At 43.3% G+C, this 25108-nt stretch overlaps 1 protein-coding gene across 12 annotated transcripts in view; it reads right to left on the bottom strand.

Annotated features, from left to right (window-relative positions):
* MED12L (mediator complex subunit 12L) overlaps positions 1 to 25108 on the bottom strand; it is a 360120-nt gene that overhangs the window by 237262 nt on the left and 97750 nt on the right. For 8 of the 12 annotated variants that reach the window (XR_016232702.1, XM_089331069.1, XM_089331070.1 and 5 more), the window contains 5 exons: positions 10434 to 10565; positions 7487 to 7613; positions 5043 to 5257; positions 3584 to 3688; positions 2535 to 2711 (listed from right to left, as the gene is read on the bottom strand). Coding sequence is in view for 11 of the 12 variants with exons in the window: in XM_089331069.1 (XP_089187195.1) it covers positions 2535 to 2711; positions 3584 to 3688; positions 5043 to 5257; positions 7487 to 7613; positions 10434 to 10565 (756 nt within the window). In the remaining variant the exon portion in view is untranslated. The remainder of the gene's footprint in view (positions 1 to 2534; positions 2712 to 3583; positions 3689 to 5042; positions 5258 to 7486; positions 7614 to 10433; positions 10566 to 25108) is intronic. The other 4 variants (XM_089331074.1, XM_089331073.1, XM_051859044.3 and 1 more) reach the window with 1 other exon arrangement.

A 25108-nucleotide genomic window follows, 5' to 3' on the forward strand; every position in this document is an offset into this window, starting at 1 on the left:
TACCTGTAGATTACAAAGATTTCCTAAAAAAATTTTGGTTTTTTTACCATATTCTTAAATTCTCCTCACAGGCACTAGGGCTTAGTCAGATTTTCCCTTATTATTACGGGAGAGAACTAGATTCCGGTGTCAATGTCCTGTTAGCATAGCCTTATATTTCCCCTACTGACTGTTTCTTTTGAACCATACTCATGAGAAAAGGGTTTACGGCAATTGGTGATGAAAAGCTATTAAAAAAAAAAAAAAACTAACTTATGACATCAACTGTCTAATGATAAAGCTGATTTCTTTCTATGTTATAATAACATGATTTGCTTAGGTCCTATGATGTTTTCTGAGGGAGTTGTCCTATTATCGTAAAAACAACTGTTTCAGACCTAGAAACTCACACAAAACATATGGAAACAGCACCAGTCAGGTGTTCTTCAAAGAGCCGCACTGTGATAGGAACACAGCGTGGGCTAGGCTGACTAGCATCACTGATCCAGAAAGGCGAGCCTAGCCACCTGTGGGACCTCTACTCTAAAGTATGGGTGACTCCAACTCTCAGGGTCACAACTGCTGATCCACGTCTCACCACTCCCAAGGATGCAGAAAGGATTCAGCACATGGCATCAATTAAAAAGCTTACCAGGGAAAAAACAAGACGAACATAGGGAACCATGAAGGAGTCCTTGTGCTGGTGTTTGTGTTTATTAGCCAAAGCCACAAGTAGTAACAGTAGCTAATGTGTTCGCATTATCTGCAATAATTTAAAAATGGTATTCCTGGAAGCTAGAAAAGTGCCTTTAGTTCCAAACTGACTTTTGCATCTGAAGAATTTTTTTCTGAAGCTTGAAACTCGTATCTATGTTTTCACAAATAGATTATCTAAGTCTGAAGTGAATAATAAGTGAGAAAATATACAAAGCACTTATTTAAAAAAACATATGGTCATTGCTGGACAAACTGTAGCTGGCTGGTAGGGAAGACAGAAAGTCCTAGCTGGCTTCACACATCCGACTTGGGACTAACAACTTGGTAAGTTCCAGGCTACCACAAGGCCTACACATAAAAACACATTTTACTGATGGGCACACAAAGACATTATTCTTGCATCACCATACACATAATGACTTTTTTAAACTTTTGTTTAAGTCCCTTTTAGAATTCTCTCCTTGGTCTTTACTCACAAGGGTCACACCTATATTAGATTTGGGGAACATCTGAGACTCCGTTCTAAACCATACTCTTTTATTCTCCTCACAGGCTCAAGCGGTTACTGACATTTTCCCTTTTTGTCAAGGAGCAGGACCAGACGCTCAAGAGCATTCCAAATGTCAATGTCGTGGTAGCACATGTTTTTATTTCCCCTACTGACAGCTTCTTCTGAATTGCACTCTTGGGGAAAGGTGGGTTAGGACAATTGGTGGTGGGAGCTTATTAAAACCTTGTATCTTACAACATCAGTGGTCTAGCAGATGTTTCATGGTTGAGTAATGTTGTGAGGCGACCCGGTCATTGGAAATCATTCTGGCTTTCTTCTAAGTGCACAGACCTTGGAATGGACAACTTTGGGAGTGACTGTCCCGAAAGGTCATGTGAACAGCAGAATAAATCAGCTGGTGCTTACTGCCTTGCTAAGACACCCACGAGCACGAGCACAGAGGAGGAAGATCTTCAGAGCTCTGCCTCTCCAAGAAAGGAGCAGAGAACCCTCCAACCATTCCAACATTTTGCCATATTCACTTTACTTACCTTCCCCTTGAACTTTTTCCTTTTGGTATAATTTCAGTTTTTTCAGAAAAGTTGCAAGCACAGTATAGAGAATTTCTATATACAATTCATCCAGTCTCTCCTAAGGTTAAAGCAGTACACAACCACGCTACATTTGTCAAAAATAAACTTCCTGCCAACCACTTCTCACGTGCTATCCAGTTCCTAAATACAACAGGTCCAAATCCAACTCACACACAACCTCTTCTACAAAGTCAGCCGATTGCCCAATCAGATGCCTGCCTGCCTTCTATTTGTTCATTCTGCACATGTGGAAGGTACAGGAATGTGAGTTCACCTTCCAGTTAGCGCCTGGGTTTTAACTCAATCACTGCACTAACAGAACTACATGCCACTTGATAGACATTTATCTCTCTCCTATCTCATTCATCTTTCTTGTGTCCCCAAAAATCTTATTCATCTGTGTAATACCAGAAGCACAAATCAAAAAATATTGCACATAAAAGCTGCTTGGTAAACAACTTTCAATCTGGTGTAAGAAAAAACATGTAGACATCATTTGCAGCAATTCAAATGTTCTTGAAACAAGATACTAATACATAAAATTCTGTTAAAATCTATCCAGCCACTGACACCACACCAGAAATTCAGACGACCTCAATAAACAAACTATATGATCAGATTTATGACTGAAGCAGCAGCAAATGCAAAAGCTTACCTGCTATCAGTCAGAAAAGCAGTTGAACAATCTGACACTCAAAGTTGAATGATCTTATAATAAGTAATCAAGGTGTCAAATGATTGGAGCAGGGACTTACCAGAGGTATAGGAAAATGTGTTGCATACTGCAGGTGACGGAGGAGGTCATAATTAGATGGGAAAATTAATTCCCTCGGTTTTTCCCTCTTCACCAACTTCTCACTGTTAACTGACATTCTTCTGCCCAAGGAAGGGTTGGCATTCTCACAGGACTCTCCAGGCATGGGGGAAAAAATCTAAGTCATGTAAAACAAATGTTAGAGATTGTAAATGAAAGAGGCCAAAACTAAATACAATGTTACATACCAGAACTTAAAACACACAAGACAGCCAGACAATACCTTTTCCTATTTAACCACAAACAACATGAAGAAATTTTGTTAATTTCCACAAAATTCAAATTCAGAACAGTGCACATCTAACAGTATCACCCTCTATTTTTTAAAATGAGAAAACAAAAAGTCCATGCAACAAAAAAATGTGTCTATATTACCAGAGGACCTGGGATTAAACACAGTCTTATAGGTTAAGAGCTTTACTCAGAGCTAAATTTCCTACAGAAACATATATAATAGTCATTGACTACTAAGACTAACGAGTGACAGATGTAAAAGGTTTAATCTGTACCCCATGCAATATGGTTTTTATAAAGAGTTATACACTGAGACCCATGAGACACATTTTAACTACCCTGTGACAAAGCAGAAAAATGAATATCTAATTAGTGCAGAACCATGAAAGCTGGTTTTTAGAAGCTCAAGACATTCACAGCAAATGAGCATGGGCTGTCCGGATGACAGTGCAGTCACACAGCCCTGAGACATGATGACCTCAAAATGAACAAAAGAGTCATAGACAGTCAACCAGGAGGACAAGAGTGTTATAATGTACCAAGGAAGCAATGCAACCCAAACTGAGGATGACCTGAACTGAGACAACCACATGAGATGACAAGGGTCCTGAAGGCAGGCGGGAGCATGGTAGGGTCACATTTACATCACAGTGCAAGACTCATTCTGGGAGATGGGACAAGCAACAGAAGCAGTGAGACAAGTTGGGGTGGGAGTAGGTGGGTTAACTGTCAAGAAGAATCAAAGGTTGAACCTACTGGAAATTCCGAACCAAAGTCAGTTTTAAAGTCACTCTTGTCTACTTCATCAAAAATGTTAGTGGGTCCTGAGTCAATGCCCATATGCGCCATAATACTCTGCTCCTGATAATCACCAGAGAAAGAATGTTACATTGCAGATCGCAGTTAAGACACTGAAGCTGAAACGTGATAGTGAGATTTCTTTTAACCACTCTACATCTTTTTTTCCTCCACTGTCTTTCTCTCCACCCCCAAAATTAAAAGAAGTTTTAAAGCAAGCATTGCTTGGAAGTCACATTCCTTGCCCTCATGAGGGGACAGTTTTAACTTCCATCATGTTTTCAGGGGAAAACACACTAAGATTCTCATTCACATTACCATAATTTCCTTCTCTGAGCTATTCCTACTTATATGCCCAGTTGTTTTCTTAGAAGAAAAAAAATCTAAATTTATACCTAAAATAAAAGATACCTTGAGGGGGAAAAGGACCCCTTGATACTAAATAGAAAAGAAAAAGTAGAAGTCTAGGAAACATATAAATAGGTAGAAGAATTTAAGTTTTAACTAGTTTCTACCGTGAACAACCTATAAAACAAAAATATTTACATTAAAAATAATTTTTTAAATCCTACTCTAATTGGAAAATAAAAATCTTAAGAGTAAAAACTATCAGTCTAACTCCATAATCCTAAAAGGCCAGGTTATCTTAATGGTATATGCCTAAACTCTCTCAGAACCAACATGAGGCCTTATATTTAAGGAACTGTCACAATTTCCCAACACCAGTTGCACCTGTTTTACCATGAAAACTTCAGTGAGTACCTAGAAAAGTGTCCAAAGTATCAGCATTTGGCAGAAAATAATAAAGTCATACAGCACAAAATAGTCAGGTAAAAAGAACTACTCTGCCACATTTGAAAAAAGAGAGATTAGATCTTGAATTAGTTGAAGTGAAATATGGGATTTTACAGTGTAACTCAGAACTTCCTGTTGCATATCAAAGAGTGATTAAGTGACAGATGACACATCGGGGGAAAGATGCTCCTTCGCATTAAAAACCTGGCTGGAACATCAGGGTCAAAACACGTCATTCTGAGGTGCACTGTTAAAGGAAAACTGGAAGGTAAAAAATATAATACCAGAAGCAAACGGGGCGGTCTTCAGAAAGTTCATGGGAAAGGCATACGATGGAAAAACTATAGGTGAATCTCAAAAATTCCTCAAAATGAACTTTATCTTATAATCCACTTGTCCATGAACTTTTTAAGGCCTTTTGTGTAATCCCAATCCTATGAAAAAACTGCATGGCCTAACTCATCTTCTCATTAATCAGTCTTTGAGAACCAACAGGAAACTGGAACTCTCAGTGCGGAGCAGAGAGACCCTGGGTCTGCAGCAAGATCCCCCTCCCATCACCAAACTCTCCATGGATAGGAGATTCCCCAGCAGGGCATCGGCTGCACCTGCAGGGCCATACCTCCATCTTCACATCATGGTCTTTTGAATAGTGTTCATCTGCATTCTCCCCGGCTGGCGACCGTGGCCGGGTGGAGGCCGTGACCGACAGGTCTCCTCGCGATATGAGGGTGCACATGTAGGCGTCATGGGAGAAGACGTCATGGCGGATGAACTCACAGAAGAGCAGCACCAGATTCACAAATTCCACCTTTTCACATTCACTGTTGGGATCCGCTGTGGAGAAATGAATTCCATCAGGAATTCCTTAGCCCAGTGGAAAAATTAGCTCATTAGTAAGGCTGCACACTATTTTCCCTACTTTTCAGTGGTAATCCTTGCTTTAACAAAACAAAAGATTTACTGAGGCTAATATTAGCGTTTTGCACAGAGCTGAGCTGAGAGGCAGGTTTTGATCGTCCAACTCCAAGTGAAAAATTGTATTCAGTGTGCTGAGCACTGAGCACAGTTCTTGAAAAGAGGAATAACCATTTAAGTGGTAATGTAAACAAAGAAAAATCCAGGTGAAGAAAAAGAAAACAGGGCTATTCTTCTGTTCTCCAGTTTCACTATTAAAAAGACTTGGTGACTACTTTTATACCTTAAGTGTATCTGTGCACTTTCGGGTAGATGTGTGCATTTTTGCAAAGGAGACTTTACAATACAACTACAATGTAAATAGCCTGTGAAAACATATATTAAGTGGGATCACCTGAAAATTAAGGGGAGATGGGATACAAAGAACACAGATGGAGCGTGCAGTCTTTTCTGCTATTGCCAATCAATCTACTTCGCGCACGTTATGACCTGAAGATCTGGAACTGTGCTCTACAACGTCCTATCAGTGCCGCTGCAATAAGACAAAACATTTTCAGACTCGGCCTGCCACCTCTGGTACCATCCACAAGAACCACATGGAGACAGAGATTTCCCCGGGGAATGGGGAAGGGGCAGCTCAGTTCCCTCAGCCTTGAGCCTCCGAGCTTCTTCTCCTCACCATGGCACTCAGAGGCCGGCAGCTTCTACCCGGAGGAGCAAAACACCATCTTCTCACAGACGGCAAGTGCAACACCCAGACCCGCGAAGGCACAGAAGTAGAAAGAACAGGAGTGCAGAAGGGAAGCGAGGGGCGAAGCGGCATTCTCCCCCAGGGCGGAACAGCAGCTGGAACTGCCGACTTCCAGGCCTGACTCCACAAAGTGCTCCTGTCAGTTCTCCTCTGTCCTTCCTGCTTGCTTGTCCACGAAACCACAGCCTGGCTCCAGAGCCGGCTCTCCCTCTCTGAGTAACTCAATCACAGCGCCCTGAACAAAAACATCCCCTGGCCTCATCTAACCCACACCAAGACCTCTCCTCAAAGCACAGAGGCAGTCCCACTTCCTGCTGATTTGCCTCTTTCTTCTCTGCAAAAGCCTCTTCACGTTCTTCCGTCTCCACGTAGCCTAAGATCCTCTCTGCTGTACTTCTTCATGTGCAAATCGCAGTCTAAGGGTAGGCATTTGGAGCAGCAGTTAACAGGCCTGCATCAGCACTGGAGTCCCTGGTGGGAGTCTGGCTGTGCTCATGGTTCCAGCTTCCTGCTGATACACAGCCTGGGAGGCAGCAGGCGATGGCTCAAGTACCTGGACCCTGCCACCCACCCACATGGGAGACCTCGATTAAGTTCTTGGTTCCTAGCTTCAGCCTGGCCCAGCCTCGGCTGTTGTGGGTATTCGGGGAATGAATCAGCAAATGGGAGTTCTTTCTGTCTCTTTCTTTTGTGTTTCAAATAAAAATTAAATACAAATTTTTAAAATTTTTATAGAAAAAAATCTCAGAATACTATCAAGTCTACATAGCTCACTACATAGTTCACTCACACCATGAACCCCTGGGTGGCTGTTTATTCCACATACCTACAACCCAGCATGAACAATAAAATAAAGAACAGAAAGGAAGTGCTTGAGTTGCCAGAAATGTCTAAGAAAGTGCAGCAAGACAGCCAACCATCTTTATTAAATAGTCCTTTATATCAAGGCCTTGGTTATAAACTGGTTCTAGTTGGTTTTCCCATCTTTTAAGAGCAAGAAATAGGAAATCAGAAATCTAGAAAACTACACCAAGAAAATAGTGAGTTACAATATACAAATGAGGGTCACAGGGCCCTAGCTCTTCTATTTCAGTGCAAAAATATCTAAAAAGCAAAAATGAGCACACCAAATATAAGGGAATGAGGTAACAATTTTTAAATGATTAAAATCTGGAAATTTTAGAGTCTTGGAAGCTTAACTCATTTAAAATCGCCTGAATGCCTCCAATAAAAAACATGCTTTTAAATTTTGCTCAATAAAACACATATTATCTCTAGTGCCAAGAAGCTTAAGTAACATGCAAATAAGAAGAAAAAAGGGAGGAGGGAGGAATTTGCTCACAAAAAGGTCAATTCCCTTATTTAAGATCTAGAAGCAAAGAGCTTTCTTTACTTACACAATGAGGGAGCCTGTGTATCCAAAAATCTTAACAGAACATTCTGGAAAACAGGCAAACTGGAACCAGCAAGAGAGGCTGAAGAGATAGACTCCTTCTCATCCAAGACTTCTGATTCCCCACATCTCTGCGGATGAAGTCATAGGCATAGTCAGTCACAGCAGAGAAACAGACTCGTGAGTCATGAATTTGTTAGCTTTTAATTAGCATTTAAGTTCTTAAACAATACATGTAAAACTGAAGTTTCTGTACCATACTTAAGTAAATGTCATCACCCAAAAACAATTCAAATTATATCAAAGAGCAGCCCTAAAAAATTATTCACGTGAATTAATTTCTAAATAGCACTATATGAGTACACATCAAATATATGACATAGCACAATAAACTATTCACTGCCCTGTATAAAACTGGTACACAATAATTTCAGGTTGTCTTAGTATTTAAATAGCTCATGGTTAACTGTATTTCCCCTGGGAAAGAGCTGAGTATATGTTATTGAATTTGACTTTTTTTGTGTTTGTGTACTTTTGTCAGGAAGTAGGTATGGGTGTGTTTGGACAAGTACGGTGTCAATGAGAGAGCTAATATAATCCTCTAATAACATTCTTTCATTTACCACACTTCACCACTAACATCTCTCAGAACCACTGCTAATCTCCAGAATTCATGAAATACGTCTGAAGAAGCCGTTCACTTCTACATTCTTAAAGAAAGAACTTACTAGAAAACTAGAGAAGAAACAGTTTAAAACTCAACTCTAGGCCAGAGCTGTGGCTCACTAGGCTAATCCTCTGCCTTGTGGCGCCAGCACACCGGGTTCTAGTCCCGGTCGGGGCGCCGGATTCTGTCCCGGTTGCCCCTCTTCCAGGCCAGCTCTCTGCTGTGGCCAGGGAGTGCAGTGGAGGATGGCCCAAGTACTTGGGCCCTGCACCCCATGGGAGACCAGGAGAAGCACCTGGCTCCTGGCTTCAGATCAGCGCGGTGCGCTGGCCGCAGCGCGCCGGCCACGGCGGCCATTGGAGGGTGAACCAATGGCAAAGGAAGACCTTTCTCTCTGTCTCTCTCTCTCACTGTCCACTCTGTCCAAAAAAAATAAAAAATAAAAATAAAAAAAAAAAACTCAGCTCTAATTACTGAAGTTCATTCATTGCAATTCACCATAGAATAGTCTGTCTTTTCATAAAGTACAGAAAAGAGCAATGAAAGGTTTTTCCCGGTTTTCATGTTGTACAAGGAGCCATTTGTTTACAACTTACTATCAGTATCTGCAAACCCCAATTTCAACAATATGGTCTTTTGTTTGCTTCTTCTTTCCCAACAAAGGAGAAGCATGCTCTTCCATTTTCATTCTTTAATGGCTTCAGAGGAAGTAGGTATATTATCAGCAACATAGCCAGCTGAGTGTTCATTAATTCCCATAGCTGGGGCCAGCACTGTGGTGCAGTGGGCTAAGCCTCCGCCTGTGGCACCGGCATCCCATATGGGTGCCAGTTTGATTCCCGGCTGCTCCTCTTCTGATCCAGCTCTCTGCTACAGCCTGGGAAAGCAGTAGAAGATGGCCCAGGCACTTGGGCCCATGCACCCACGTAGGAGACCCAGAAGAAGCTCCCGGCTCCTGGCTTCAGATGGGCCTAGCTCTGGCCATTGCAGCTATTTGGGGAGTGAACCAGTGGATGGAAGACCTTTCTCTCTGTCTCCCCCTGTCACTGTCTGTAACTCTACCTCTCAAATAAATAAAATATTTTTTTAAAATTTCCATAGCTAACATTATCTCGGCATCTCCTAAGCACGGCACACTACTCTGGGTGATAGGGACACACACACACTGAACAGAATGGGCAAAGGCCCTGTCCTCAAGCTTATACTGAAAGAGACAACAGCTATCAAATAATAAGCAAACAGCACTAACACGCACGGCTTGGAGGAAAGTACAACAGTGACGTGAGAAAGAGTGGCTGAGTGGTGAGTGGGTGCCTTCACATCAGGCCATGTGGTAATGGAAGACCCTCCCGAGGCGACACTGGTTAACCAGGGGAGCTGGACAGGCAGTGCCACTTCCTGAAACGGGAATGACCTCAAAGGAGCTTGCCATGGAGAGACTGCCCAGCAGAGCTCGCCACCAGAAGGAACGGGGTGAGCAAAGGCATCCAGCAAGAGTGAGCTCTGTGCTGCTGGGGAGCAGACTACGATGGCTGCAGTTAGACCCAGGGGAGAAGGGAGCAAGCGGAGATGGTAAAGGCAGGCCGGGCCAGCTCAGGTGAGGCTCTGCAGGCCGCGTACGGAGCCAGGAGAGCGCTCTGGGGAGGGCAGCAGGTGAGCTGTGTGCTCTGGGAAAGGTCACTCTGGCTGCTGGGTAGAGAAAGATGGAGAACACAACGGGAAGCAGAGAAGAGACAGGGGCGCTCCGAGGCTTTCCAGTGAGAGAAGCAGAGGGCCAGGGCCTGGCCAATTGTATGCGGTCCCTGCTAACATCTGGCAGGAAAGATTTCCCACCCACAAAAGCTAATCTCGATGAAGGTAGCTCTCTTTCTTTCTTTATAATCTCAATACTTCAGAAACTCTCTGGAGCCCAAATATAATCTCAAAAATTGACACAAATTGGAATCTATAATCCCACAGCTGCCTCATGAAAATATTTCCAAACTCACTAAAATATCATGCAACTCTAAATTTCCTGTTGGTGTTTGTTACGTAGTTTTGTATGTTTACATGTGTATGTGTTCTGCCTATCAGCCTCTTAAAATAAGATTTCTTTGTATTAAATCAGACATTAAGGTCTTCTTGTAAAAGATCTATTTTTAATTAGTCCAGAACACAGATTTTTGGTGGTGATCAGCCTAAAGAGGCCCACAAAAAGAACCTAAGAATAAGCAGTAGGCATCCGCCCAACAGTACTTTGGAATCATGGCATTCATTCGACAGGAAGGAAGCAAGCTGAACCTACCTCGGCCTCGATTTCCGCTTGCCTCTTCTCCAGGAGTTTGGCCACTGCCATGGCCCTGTGCTTGCCCGACCGCTTGCAGCTCACGGCCCACTCACACAACAGCGTCACCACAGCTTCATCGTTGGGGGCAACCTGGTGACCGAGAGAAATGAAGACTGACCACATCAAGCACACAGGAGGGTCAGAAGCAAGGCAGCAGCTACAGCTTGAAAGATGTATCCCCATATTTTATCACAGTGGTTTTACACAGTGCTTCCAAACCTCCTTCACCTCAAGGATAGAGAGTCAAACTTAGTCATAAGGAAGGGAATCACTTCTGCAGAATCTGCGACCATTCTAAGAGAACCAGGGTTTCCTCAAGACTCCCTCACTCGCATGGCATCACGAGCAAGTCCCGTCACTCCTCTGGACGTCAACTTCAAACCCAAACAGAAAGGGGGAATGCCCGCAGGACGCCAAGAAAAGCTGTTCCAAAGTCAAAGTACTCCATGGTCAGCATCCACAGGCCCTCACTCACACCTCATCACTCCTGAAATCCCATCAAGCCAGGCTGGAATGCAGATACAGGACCCACCTCACTAGGAACAACAAACATATGACACCCAGGTGTTTTTGTTTGTTTGTTTGTTTTTTAAAAAAAGCACTGAATAGCAGAAGTAAGAAAAGGATAGTAGCCTGGGTCTGTGTAGGGCTCAGCATAGCCACATCAGCCCTACTTGCCACAGCCCACGAATGGGCACCAGTGACAGAATAACAGAAATTCAGGCAGGGAGAGACAGGAGTTTGTCTGCTGGTCAACACCACGCTTCTGTGCAATTTGTCCTTTCCTTTTAAGCAAAGTCAGCTGCAAGTTTTTAATATTTCCAAGAAAAACTAGATAATCACCGTATTAGCACACACATGCTGTGTGAGAAGTTCTGAATATTCTAAGATCCGTAAATTCAAATGAGATCCAGATATAATATGAGCACACTCCCCAGAAGCACACACACACCTATAAACCACACACATAAATTTAGCAAAAATAGCACTCTGAGAAGCCAAGAACACCAGAACACAAATCCCTGATCAACTGTAGATACCAGCAAACAATTCAGATCACAAAGTCAGTTTTTCCCAAGATTCACTCCTTCACTCCTTAATTTAGTCATTTAAACATGTGTTGACTCAAAGAAGTAAGTTGTCTGTGGCAGATAGCTCAAAGGGAACTCTGGGTCTCTTAAATTCAATGCAAAGGAACTTACACAATTAAAATACGTGAAGTTTGCACACAACATTTTAAAAACAAAGCAAACAAAGGATTTTCTTCCTGGATGCAATCTAACCCACTGTAAAATACAAAATAGAAAAGTTAATCTTCTGAAGCACCACATGCTAAGGTATAGAATACTAAAAAGAACAAAAAGGTATACTAAAAATACACTCAGTTTTTATTCATCTAACCAGTAATATGCATCATAGACATATTGAGGCATTTTATTCTCCTCTACATCCTCAATATCAGATAAGAATATGCCACGAAAGGATGATCTGAAGTTTTTTCTTCAAACTTCTTTTCCCAGCAGACCCTATGGGATTTAGTACCTAACTGGTAATGGTGTGCATACAGCATTTCAACAGGAACTGGAGGAGCTGGGCGATCAGATTTCCTCAGGTCTACTGAGTGACATACAAAAAGAGAAGTCAAAATAACTCACACTACCACGTCTCCAAAACAGCAGCTAGTGTGCTCACGTCACCTCTTTGGGAAAAGAGAAACACACACACCCACTCCATGCTGAAGACCAACACCGTGAGCACTGCATACAGGCAACATGCACACGGTTCCAAAAAGGCAGGGAGGAGGGGGTGCCAAGTGCAGCAGCTAAGCTGCCACCTGGGACACCCACATCCCACACAGAGAACCTGGGTTCCAGTTCCAAATCTTCTCTCCATTCCTGCTTCCTGGGAGGCAGCAAGGGATGGCCCAAGGACTGAGGTCCCTGCTAGCCACATGGGAAAGCTGGACTGAGTTCTGTACACTTGGCTTCAGCCTGACTCACCCTGCTATTGCAGGAATTTGGGAAGTGAACCAGCAGACACGATATCTGTCTTTCAAATAAATAAATTTTATTAAAAAAAAAAGTTTTAAAGGCAAGAAAGAGACAAATCCCACCCACGTGCTTGTAATGTGCATGAAAGAGTGTTAGCAGCCGTAAGAGCATTTCCTTGCTCAACAAGCAGTTGCTCCTTGAGAGATCAGAGCCCAGGGTTAATGCAGGAGAGGATGCGAGAGCTGAGAGGGCTTCCTCACAACAAAGAGAGCAAGGGATGAAGCGTCTCCCAGGGATGCAGCCTTGAAATGGACCTTTGGCTTAGTCGCACTGTTAACAGTGCTTCTATTCAGAGGGAGGATTAGAGGAAATATTCACTTTATGCTTTTATAATGCAAAAGAAAGACTTTCTATTTTGAAGGGGGGGAAAGATAACTGGACTTTGGAGGAAACTTACAATAAATTTGATAAACAAAAAATCCATGTGAAGGACACAAAGGACCTTGCTAAATAAAGTGTTGGAGTTCACCCTCCTCCAGGTCCTCTCCACCTGCTGTCCCACAACCACTGAGACAGACGGGGCTCACCTTTCCCTCAAGTCTCTCTGTACTCACTCTTAGAAAATGGCAGCGCTGGCCATTCAGGCCAGAAAGCTGGGCGCCATCTCCCTCCCCAGCTACACTCGCCTGCAGGAGAGACCCTCAAACATGACAAGCTCAACCCCCCGGCAGCCCTCAGTGCAGGCTGCTCCTTCCCTCAGCACTGTCTTTACCCCAGGAGTTCCTGCAGAGCACTGAGGTCTCCCTGGCCACCGTGGCAAGGCCATGCTATTTCGTCTGGTCTGCAGTGCATGGTGCCATCTGAAATTATCTTCTTCACTTGTTATCATTTTCCTGTCTGCACGTCCTCACCAGATGATAGGCACTATCAAAATGGGAACTGGTTTCTTCACTGCTGCTGTCTCCTTTGTGCCTAAAACACACGCCCAGCACACAACCTACAGGCACAGGGAACCCGTGAGTGGGAGGACTCCGAGTGGAAGCACCATGATTGCAGTCACTCGAAGTTTCACAGATAAAGAATGTACTGAAGTCGCATCCCTCTGCAGTGCCTTTGATGCAGATCCTAGCTATGACCAGGTCCTGGTCTCCCATGGGCTCCTAGTCTCTCTCCTTTAAAGTTATTTTACTAAAATTAACTCACTAAGCTGAGGTCATGGTGCAGCCAGCCCTACAGGACCCCTGGACCTAAGACTCACAAGGTCACTACTACTCCCTAGGGATAACATCTTGATGTCCGGTCTTCTCTTGAGGTGTTTCTTTCCCAGAACTCTAGGCCCTGAGCACAAAGTAACCACCACTTGCATGTAGCCCTTAGAATAACTGCAGCCCACTCTGCCATCATCAGAATTCCCAAAAGCACATGATATGACCAATCAAAGGAGGGTCCCAAGCACCATGAACCAACCAGGTACCTGGACATGAGCTGAACACACACCTCCCAAGCCCAACTTCAACCAATAAGAACCTTTCCCCCAAATCCTTGGGGAGCCCAGGAATTAAGCAATAGTTCTCTGGCCCCTTACTCTGCTATTTGCAACAAATACCTCTTTTCTTCTACCTACCTAGGGTCAATAATTCGCTTCCTGTGCATCAAGCAAGAGAATTCACTTTTGGGGGTGTTAACACTATAAAGAGTTATTACATACAAAAACAAAAAAACAAACAAAAAAAAACGGGGCTGGCATTATGGCACAGGTTAAGCTGTGGCCTATGACACGGGCATCCCATATGAGTGCCAGTTCCAGTCTCAGCTGCTCTGCTTTCAATCCACCTCCTTTGTTAATACTCCTGGGAAGGCAGCAGAAATTGGCCCAAGGATTTCGGCCCCTGCCACCCCTATGGGAAATCCAGATGGAGTTCTGGGCTCCTGGATTCTGGGTAGCCCAGCCCCAGCCACCACAGCCATCAGATGGAAGAACTCTGTCTTTACATCTCTCTCTCTGCTTTTCAAATAAAGACATATTTTTTAAAATAAATAAACGAACAAACCTTCCTTCCAACTTAGGGCAAACACAGTAGTTGGCTAATCTTACAGCATAAATCCAACAGTAGTCCTAACACAATTTACAAAAGTAAAATAGAAGACCTGACATAACTCCTAAAGCATTTGCACGCATTTTTCAATCCGCTTGTTCTAATCTAAATTATATTTCTGTCCATGAAACAGAAACATTAAGAAACATTTTCTCTCTCCAAATTGATATAACTGACCCTTCTGGTTGTCCTGTCAATCAAAGCAACTTTAACTTATCTCACTTAAAAAATAATTACTTAGCTAAATTAAAATTTTCTTTCTTTCCCTTTTTCATGTCCTTACTCAATTAAGTTATTGTGCAACCACAATGCTGCATGAAATTTGCAAGATTATCCTTTTGAGGCCTGCTGGGTGGTTATTATAACAATGATTTATATAAAAGTACAAATGATGAGCTGAAACTTACAATCTTTCAACTTTTAAATAATGTATGCCACTTCCATATTTTAAACATGCTTGAGAAATAAAATGCCCACCAATGTGTTACTTTTACCATGTTTATACTTAGATATTTATTTGCAAATTTTGAGTGAGAAAATACTGTTCTCATGCAAAAGAAATAAAATAAACATTTAAAAAATATCCATGGTACAATACACTTGCACACAGATTCAGAATCGGAAATAAGCCTAGAATGTTTACAAAACTCAAAATGGCTTTAAGAAACATTGACAGCAAACTGAGAAACAAGAGGATCTTTTTAAGCAACTTATTTTCTTGTCTTGCATATAATTTTTAATTGGTTCATGATGCAATTTATATCACTTTGTTATAAACAAGATTGGAGTTCATTCAAGTCAACTACAAAATTGGGGAAATAAAACAAACTAGAGGACATAAGAGACTGAAAATACAATGAAATAAAGTTAGAGGAAATGAACATGATAAGGAAAGAATGCTAAGGGTGGAGAATGATTTAAATATCACCAACTACCACTTAAATTAGCACTTCCACTGCTACTAGTTCCACTCCGTCCAGGAACTTACCTTTAGACAAGACAAAAAAGTGATGAGAAGACAAAGCAATCAGCAAGAAAAATAGGTTTGACACACATTTCTTTACTAATGAAGGCATAGAAATCTATGCACAGAATCTATGTCCTAAGGCCAAGGGCAATGAGAGACTCGGGCCATTTCTGGTATGTTTTCTTCAGGAGTATTTTAAAGAATTCACTTTTTTTTTTTTTTTTTTTAAGGGAAAGGGTTTACAGACCGGAGTGAAGGGGTGGTGAAGGAAAAAGAGAAGGAGACTGTAAGAGAGACAGAGACAGAGGAGGGAGAAGAGAGACAAGAGAAGGGCCAAGAGAGCAGGAGAGAAGAACCAAGAGCCAAGAGAGCACGTGTTCAGGAAAAGGCTCTTTTAAAACTTCGCCTGAGGACAGGCAGGGAAGCAGGAGCAGCGAATCCCATTAGGATGGGGGTGGAGCCTGGCTCAGGTAGCTGGGCCATGCGGCCACCTGGCTAAAACTGCGCCAGTTTCCTAACATTCCCCCCTTTTGTTTTTTATAAAGCAGGGTTTATATGGGATTATATTAGTCCCAAAAGTCCAGGAGGGGTAGAGGGACGATGATCTGTCTTTAGAGCTACTTCCTTAAGCAACTTATTTAAAAGGCAAAATCACTCAAAAAATTCAAATCAAGAAAAGTGTTCTGATAACAAAAAATAATCTGCCAATTAAAAAAATTACTGAAAAAATTTGTTGATAATTTGGAACAAAAAGAATAAAGTAGTTGTTTGCCTGTTCCAACAAAATATTTAAATCAACCTTTGTGTGTGAGACAGTGTGTTTCCACTGTGCAATGACAGAAATTAAGTTTACAAAATGTCCAATGGAATCCAGCTCTACATTGAAGAGATCTGGTCCTTGATAATTTCTTGAAATAGATACATAAAGCCCAATGAATAGGAAAAGGTAAACTTGTCTTTCATGAGTTGACTCACCCAACTAAACCTAGATCGAGATGCACGAAAAGCACACACGAAGGAAGAGACTGTGTCCAAGCTAACGGATCTAACCACTGGTCTGGGGTCATGTGCTAGGAAGCAAGTTTGACAAAGGGATCAATTCACTTCCAAATGCAACAGTGAAGTACTTTCTTTTAATACCCATAATATGCAAGGCATTAAAATATTTTTCAAAAATCTGATGCCTATTCTCCCACCTGCTGGAGGGAAAAAAATAAAAGACAGCTATTCATAAAGGAAAGACACATTTCAGTAGTGTGGATGCAGGAATTAAGTCCAGTCATCCACATCTCTCAGGAGACAGGCACCCAAGTCCCACTGTACTTCATTGACATCTGAGACCTCAACTTGAATGTAGGTTGCAATCTATCTGCTGTACTTGAGGTCTCCATTTCTGTTTGCTAAGAATTAAATAAATCAAGAAAATCAAAGATTAAAACCTTGAGAAAAATGTCACTGTAAAGACTGAGCTTTTAGAATATAAAATTTTAAGGCCAATGTTGTGGTGTGGCGATCTGAGCTACAGCCTGTAGCACCTACATCCCATGTCAGAGCACCGGTTCCAGCCCCAGCTGCTCTGCTTCTGACCCATCTCCCTACTAATGTGCTTGTGAGGAACTCCCTGCCACCCACATGGAAGACCCCGGAGTTCGGGGCTCCTGGCTTCAGTCTGGATCAGCCCTGACTGTTGGGTTGAAGCCATTTATGGAGTAAACCAGCAGATGGAAGATCTCTTTTTTTTCTCACTCCACCTTTCAAATATACAAATAAAGCTTCAAAATATGCATTTTAAAATTTAGCACAGAAATATCACATCAATTAAGACTATAATAGTTATACATTTTACATTTCAAAATCTATTTTTAATCAATAAATATTTTCCAACACTGGCCTATTTCCAACAGTGCAAAGTCTACTCCTTTGTGAATATCAAATAGCCTGTCAGATGATGCTCCCCTCCCAGAATCCTAACATGGAGGGAATGGAGGAAGAGCAGGGTCTGGGCTTATTTTGAAACAAACAGTAAGGCATTACCAAAGAAGTTTTATGATGACCTACACGAACTTCTCAGAAGATCATACTGGAAAACCAGGTCCTATTACAGCAGTTTGAAAGCATACTCTCTGCAATACGAATAATTATGTATTGATATCTATGGATCACAAACTATGTTATTGCTTTTTATTTTTATTTTTTTGACAGGCAGAGTGGACAGTGAGAGAGAGACAGAGAGAAAGGTCTTCCTTTTTCCATTGGTTCACCCCACAATGGCCGCTGCAGCTGGCGAACGGCGCTGATCCGAAGGCAGGAGCCAGGTGCTTCCTCCTGGTCTCCCATGGGGTGCAGGGTCCAAGCACCTGGGCCATTCTCCACTGCACTCCCGGGCCACAGCAGAGAGTTGGCCTGGAAGAGGGGCAACCGGGACAGAATCCGGTGCCTTGACCAGGACTAGAACTCAGGGTGCTGGCACCGCAGGCGGAGGCCTATTGAGCTGTGGCAAAGGCCATTCTTTATTATTTAAAAATTACCACTAAGAATAAATTTATAATTTTCACATTACTTTTCAAGACATTGTCCCAGTCAAATCTTTTTTTTTAAGATTTATTTATTTATTTTTAAGCCAGAGTTATGCAGAGGAAGAGATAGAGACACAGAGACAGAGAAGGAGGGAAGGAGGGAGGGAGGGAGGGAGGGAGACAGAGAGAGAGAGAGAGAGAGAGAATATCTTCCATCCACTGATTCACTCCCCAAATCACTGCAACGGCAAGGGCTGGACAAGCTAACGCCAGCAGTCAGGAGCTTCTTCCAGATCTTCCATGTGGGTACAGGAGCCTAAGCACTGGGGCCATTCTCTGCTGCTTTCCCAGGCACATCAGCAGGGAGTTGGATAGAAAGTGGAGCAACTGGGCCTTGAACCAGCGCCCGCCCATATGGGATGCTGGCATCACAGGCTTTACCCACTAAACCACAATGCCGGCCCCATGTCAAACCTTTTTTGCCCCAAACATATAAACTGTTGGTCCCCATTTTAAGCAGAGTTACCAAGCAGCCTTATTTAGATTCTTTGTGAAATGTAACCTATACACATCAGTTTCAGGGTATTCCCACAAATGTTGAATGCATATACATTCGCAACTCACACACAGAAGCCACAAGCCCCCTGCACCACTCTGCATCAGCCAACTTTTAAAAATTAAAGCTTGTCCTCCATCCGCCTGCCAGACATTAATTTACAAATTAATTGTCAAGACACCAGGATTTCAAATATGTAGACTGAAATGTCTTGCCACTCTAAAAACAATCCCTAAAAATAAGTTTTTCTTTAAAACAACCAATGATTGCTTGAGAAGTGAAATTCAATAAATATTATTTTAACTCAAAATAACATGAAAGAAAGAATTCAAGGTCACTTGGTTGTTCAGGAAAGGAAACAAATACTGCTCTGCCCACCACTGGGTGGTAAGTAAGTAGAACAAACACACTCATAGATAAGTATTTTAGATGCACAGAAAATGGCATGAGAAAGGCAACAATATGCAAGGAGAACAGAGAGGAGACTGACGGAGATTAGCAGGCTATTAGCAGTGGTGGGGAACCATTTCTCTGCCAAGGACTGTCGCTCCCCCTCTTCGTGGAGGAACGACACTAAGCCCTGCCTAGGCTTCATATCCGAGTCACGGCACCATTATGTCGCTCCCCCTCTTCGTGGAGGAGCAACACTAAGCCCTGCCTAGGCTTCATATCCGAGTCACGGCACCATTATGTCGCTCCCCCTCTTCGTGGAGGAACGACACAGGACCCTGCGCTGTTCTTTCGTCTGCTCGGCCCTCCCCGGGTTTGCTGCTGGTTCTTCCCGGGTTGGCTACTATCCCTTCCACCTCCGTGGAAGGGCAGTTCCCCCTGGCCACATTCCCCACTTCCGCAGGGGAGCGGCACACCGCCGGCCGGCTCTCTGGGGGCTGCACAGATGTTCCCCTTAGATGTTCCCCTTAGATGTTCCTGCTGCATGCCGTCTCTCTCCTCCTTTATAGTCCTCCTCCGCCAATCCCAACTCGGCTGCCCACACGCCGAGTACGCTGCTCTCCAATCAGGAGCAAGTCCTACAGTTTATTGGTTGAACTGGAGGCAGCTGTGCGGAAGCTGTTTACTTCTCTCCCAGCGCCATATTGTGGGAGAGCAGATGCATAGAATAAGTCTTAATTCCAGTAACTCAGTCCAGTCCGGGCTGCTCCCCACAAGGACCACGTGCCTATCTGTCACATCATTTGGAGGGCATGCAAAATTTTCAATTTAATAATGAGCCTGCTATAGGTCTAGTGAATTTCAAGTTCCACCTGTGGTTGCCTTGGCAGAGCCAGATCTAACAACTTCTGCTGGCCTCCCAGGGCCTGCAGGCCGAATGTTCCCCACCCTGCTTCAGATAAACTTTCTAGAAATGTCTTAAAGAATGAGCTATATTTCAAAAGAGAGATAAACAAAAGAAGAAGCATGAGACAGTCAGAATAAAGCCTTGTCCCCACCCCAGCAATGACATCCACATCCCGATCCCTAGACTTGGAAACAAAAGGGGCTTGGGCCAGTGTGAATAAACTGAGTTGTGGCTTTGAAGGGGGTAGGAGAAGGGCCCACACCCTGAAGAGCGCAGGAGAAGCTGGGAAAGAAACAGCTTCTTCCTCCAGACTCCAAAAGCAGGAAGGCTGAGTGACAACTTACCCTCCGTAACTGTAAGAGAATAACTGTTTTAAGTCACTAACTTGTTACTGCAGCAACAGGAAAGTAATTCCAAGTTCTTTCACACACACACATAAAAGGTAGAAAATATGATCACGGATCAAGGAACTACAGAAGCAGAGGATTGACGGATAGATGGCAAATATAGGCTACAAAAACCTAAGGAGATTTAAAAACCTAAGGAGAAAATTTAACGACAACACAGTGCACAGGGGGTGCCATGAAACTGGGTCTCTTACATCCATTCACTAAGTCATTCAGCATTTGTTGAGCACCTTCCACTACCACACTTTCCTGTAGGCACTGGACACAAATATATTTTCATGCATTACTTTGTAGGAAGAAGAACTGGTACGTCCACTGGCCATTTCTATAATATGACAAGAATATTTAAGATGTCCAAATAATTTGCTACAGTAACTCAATCTCTGGGACTACAGCCCAAGGATGTAACAAGATATCTGTGCTGCAAGCTACAGTGAAGTATGCCACAAAACACCCCCATCGAGAACTGACAAATGAGATTTCCCTCTTCAGTGTAAAAGATACACAGAAGGGATCAAATCACAGAAAAGCAGGGTCACCTAACAAGCGGAGAATGGTCCATGTGGATGGTTCACAGGGCAAAGACTGTCTTCAGCAGTGAAACTACGTAAATCTGGTTGTATTTCTATAGTTCAGCAGGCAGAGTGAGATTTCAGTATCTGATTAAAGACACACAGAGAAAGACAGATGGAAAGGGCTGTCGATGGAATACAGGAAGGGGAGGTTCCAGACGCACGGCCAGCAGGAAATCCTGAGACTTTTCCAGAAGGGGTACTTCGCAGCCTGGGATAGAGCTGCACTCTGTCCTCCCACCACTCTTTCCTCCGCATCTGCCCAGCACTGCCCCACTTCTCTGGGTGCTGTGCCTCACTCTGCCCCCAGGTGCTTCAAGGAAGGATTGATTGCCCACTATGGTGTCCCATCACCTAGGCTGGAATGTCACATCCTGGATTTCAGGTTCCGATAGGCACAAGCACATACAGTGGTTACTACCGGTATTTATAATATATGCTATTACACAAGGATGCTCTGTTTTAAGATTTGTTTGTTTCAAAGGCAAAGTTTATAAACAGCCAAGAGGTGGGGGTTAGGGGGTGGAGAGAGAGAGAAAGAGAAAGACAGATAAAGGCCCCAACAGTCAGGACTGGGCCAGACCAAAGCCAGGAGCCTGCAACTCCATCAGGGTCTCCCAGAGGTAGCAAAGGCTTGAGCACTTGGGCCATCTTTCACTGCTTTCCCACGAGCAACTGCAGGCACTCACATGGGATGCCAGTGCCACAGATGGTGGCTTGGCTCACTGCACCACAACGCAGGCCTGTGAGCTCTGTTCTGCGGCTTTCTTTACCAATAATCCTATGATTCTACAGTTGAACAAGCTGAGGCCAAAGGATAGGCTGAATGGCCAAACAGCTGAAAGCTACATAGGACACTTAGGTCAAAATGTCCCCTTCCTGTGCAGAGGAGTAAGACAAGAGTGCAAGCTGTGTGCTGAAACACATTTTCTAGTATCAAAAATCTATTCATGTTTGAAAGAATTCAAAGTTAAGCTTATTTTGGACCAAAAAATGCTGAAATTCATGCATCTGAGACATCTTTGTCGCTCCCCCTCTTCGTGGAGGAACGACACAGGACCCTGCGCTGTTCTTTCGTCTGCTCGGCCCTCCCCGGGTTTGCTGCTGGTTCTTCCCGGGTTGGCTACTATCCCTTCCACCTCCGTGGAAGGGCAGTTCCCCCTGGCCGCATTCCCCACTTCCGCAGGGGAGCGGCACACCGCCGGCTGGTTCTCTCGGGGGCTGCACGGGTTCCCTTAGATGTTCCCCATAGATGTTCCCGGTGCATGCCGTTTCTCTCCTCCTTTATAGTCCTCCTCCGCCAATCCCAACTCGGCTGCCCACACGCCGAGTACGCTGCTCTCCTCCAATCAGGAGCAAGTCCTACAGTTTATTAGTTGAACTGGAGGCAGCTGTGCGGAAGCTGTTTACTTCTCTCCCAGCGCCATATTGTGGGAGAGCAGATGCATAGAATAAGTCTTAATTCCAGTAACAGTATAGTCCGAATCGCTCCCCACAATCTTCAAAAACTACACAGAGGGGCCGATGTTGTGGTGTTGCAGGTAAAGCCACCGACTACAGTGCTGGCATCCCATATGGGCACCAGCTTGAGTCCCGGCTGCTCCACTTCTGATCCAGTTCTCTGCATGGCCTGGGGAAGCAGTAGAAGATGGCCCAAGTCCTTGGACCCCTACAAACACATTGGAGACCTGGAAGAAGCTCCTGGCTTCAGATCGGCGCAGATCCAGCCATTGCAGCCAACTAAGGAGTAAACCAGCAGATGGAAGACCTCTCTCTCTGCCTCTCCTTCTCTGTAACTCTGCCTTTAAAAATATATATATATTTGAAGGTCAGAGTTACACAGTGAGGCAGAGAAAGAGAGAGAGGCAGAGAAAGAGAGAGAGGTCTTCCATCTGCTGGTTCACGGCCTCATTGGTCACAATGGTCACAGCTGTGCTGATCCAAAGCCAGGAGCCAGTGTCTTCTTCCGGGTCTCCCATGCAGGTGCAGGGGCCCAAGGATTTGGGCCACCTTCTATGGCTCTCCCAGGCCATAGCAGAGAGCTGGATCGGAACTGGAGCAACCAGTACTCAAACTGGCACCTGTAGGGGATGCCAGCAGTACAGGCGGTGGCTTTACACACTACACCACAGTGCCGGCCCCAAACTCCACCTTTCAAATAAATAATTAAACCTTTAAAAAACAAATCACAAAAAGAAAAAAACTTCTACAATAAGAGCAAATAAGTAAATGAATAAACACAAAATTGATAACCCATTCAGGCCCTTTCAAATATCAGCTTTATTAATCTGGTCTCATGAATCTGAGACTTATCCATCGGGTAAAATGATGAAATCAGGGGCTGGCAGTGTGGCGTAGTAGGCTAAGCTTCTGCCTGCAGCACGGGCATCCCATATGGGTGCCGGATCAAGTCCTGGCTGCTCCTCTTTCAATCAGCTCTCTGCTAATGGCCTGGGAAAGCAATGGAAGATGGCCCAAGTCCTTGGGCCTCTGTACCCACATGGGAGACCTGGAAGAAGTTTCTGGTCCGTGGCTTTGGATCTGCCCAATACTGGCTGTTGCAGCCACCTGGGGAGTGAACCAGAGGATGGAAGAATTCTCTCTCTCTGCCTCTCCCTATGTCTGTAATTCTACCTCTCAAATAAATAAATAAAAATATTTTTAAAAAATGGTGCAATCATCCATTCTGCAGCAAATTATCATCACCAATGGTGCTATCTATGCCTATAAGAAAGATATTCTAAATGTGAAGAAAGGTTTTCTTCCTAAGAGGTATTGGCTACATTAATCTCTCCTGGAGTAGGGCAGGAACAAATCTAATAGATTAAGCCTAACTCTTTGTTTATTCAATCACTGAACACCCTAATGGTCTGCAGAAGTTAACCACAAATCTCCTATTCTTCAGTCAATAAAGGGCAAGTAACTATGAACACCAGAAATGCAGGCTTCCCCTGGAAATCAAAAGTCACTCGCTCAAATTATCTATTTTAAATGAGCATTTTTCTAAATACACTACCTGGATTATGAAACAATGCCATAAAAGGAAGCAAAAAACAGTGAAAAAATAATGACTCACACCTGTAAGCAACAACAAATTGAAAAGACTTCAGAGCAGCTAGTACTTAATGAAGCTCTTCACTAGCTCAACCTCAGACTAAAAGCCAGTGAACCACAAACTCTCATACGGAAGCACAACTGATACTCACTTTTGAGCATCTTTGTTTCCACGTGCACATTTCCAGAAAATACTTGAGATGATCGATTTTTTTGATGGAGAAAGAAGTTTTCCTAGTTTCACATCCTTAGAATCAATGCTGCTCACTTTTGGACCCTATGACATCTAAGAAGACAGATTTTCTTTTCTTCTATTTCTTAAATTCTTTAGTTAGTGGAAGGTTAAGCTTATGATTACAAAACAAACTAAAAGGATGTCATCGTAAAAATTAAAGAATAAGAAAGGAGAGAGTGGGAACATGGGCAGGAGGGAGGGTAGAGTGGGAAGCATCACTTTGCTCATAAATCTGTATATAGGAAATACATGAAACTTCTTCACCTTTTACAAATTTTAAAAATTGAAAAAAATTTAAAAAGTGCTAAAAATCAGCAAGCACTGTGGTATAGCAGGTTAAGCCGCCGCCTGCAGTGTCAGCATCCCATATGAGTGCTGGTTCAAGTCCCAGCTTCTCCACTTCCAATCCGGCTCTCTGCTGTAGCCTGGGAAAGCAGTGAAAGACAGCCCAAGTCCTTGGGCCCTTCACCCGCATGAGAGACCTAGAGGAAGCTCCTGACTGCTGGCTTCAGATCGGCACATCTCCGGCCATTGCAGCCAATTGTCTCTCTGCCTTTCTCTCTCTGTGTAACTATTTCAAATAAATAAATAAATCTTTAAAAAAAGAAAAAGTGTTCAAAAGCCTATCTTTTAGCATTCACTATTTTAAAAAAAGGAAAACAGACATGGTAGAAGCAAAAAGTATTGCTCTTTCGTCCTTTTAAGCTGCAGTTAACAACAGCACAGTTGTGAGTTCCAAGAACAAATGAGATAGATCAAACAAAATTAAGATAACCCTTCTGATTATTTAACAAACTGTCATTTGCACTATGACCAAAAATGAATTTTTAGTCCCTCAGTTAAACCATCAATATTTAAATAACACAAATACAGAAAATAGTTTTGAAATGTATGTAATTGCATAAAAGAAGTCATAAATAAGCTGAATCAGAATCACGAAGC

The sequence above is a fragment of the Oryctolagus cuniculus genome, chromosome 4 (genome assembly GCF_051225735.1).
Source record: "Oryctolagus cuniculus isolate XC-2025 breed Fujian yellow rabbit chromosome 4, ASM5122573v1, whole genome shotgun sequence".
NCBI classification, from domain to species: Eukaryota; Metazoa; Chordata; class Mammalia; order Lagomorpha; family Leporidae; genus Oryctolagus; species Oryctolagus cuniculus.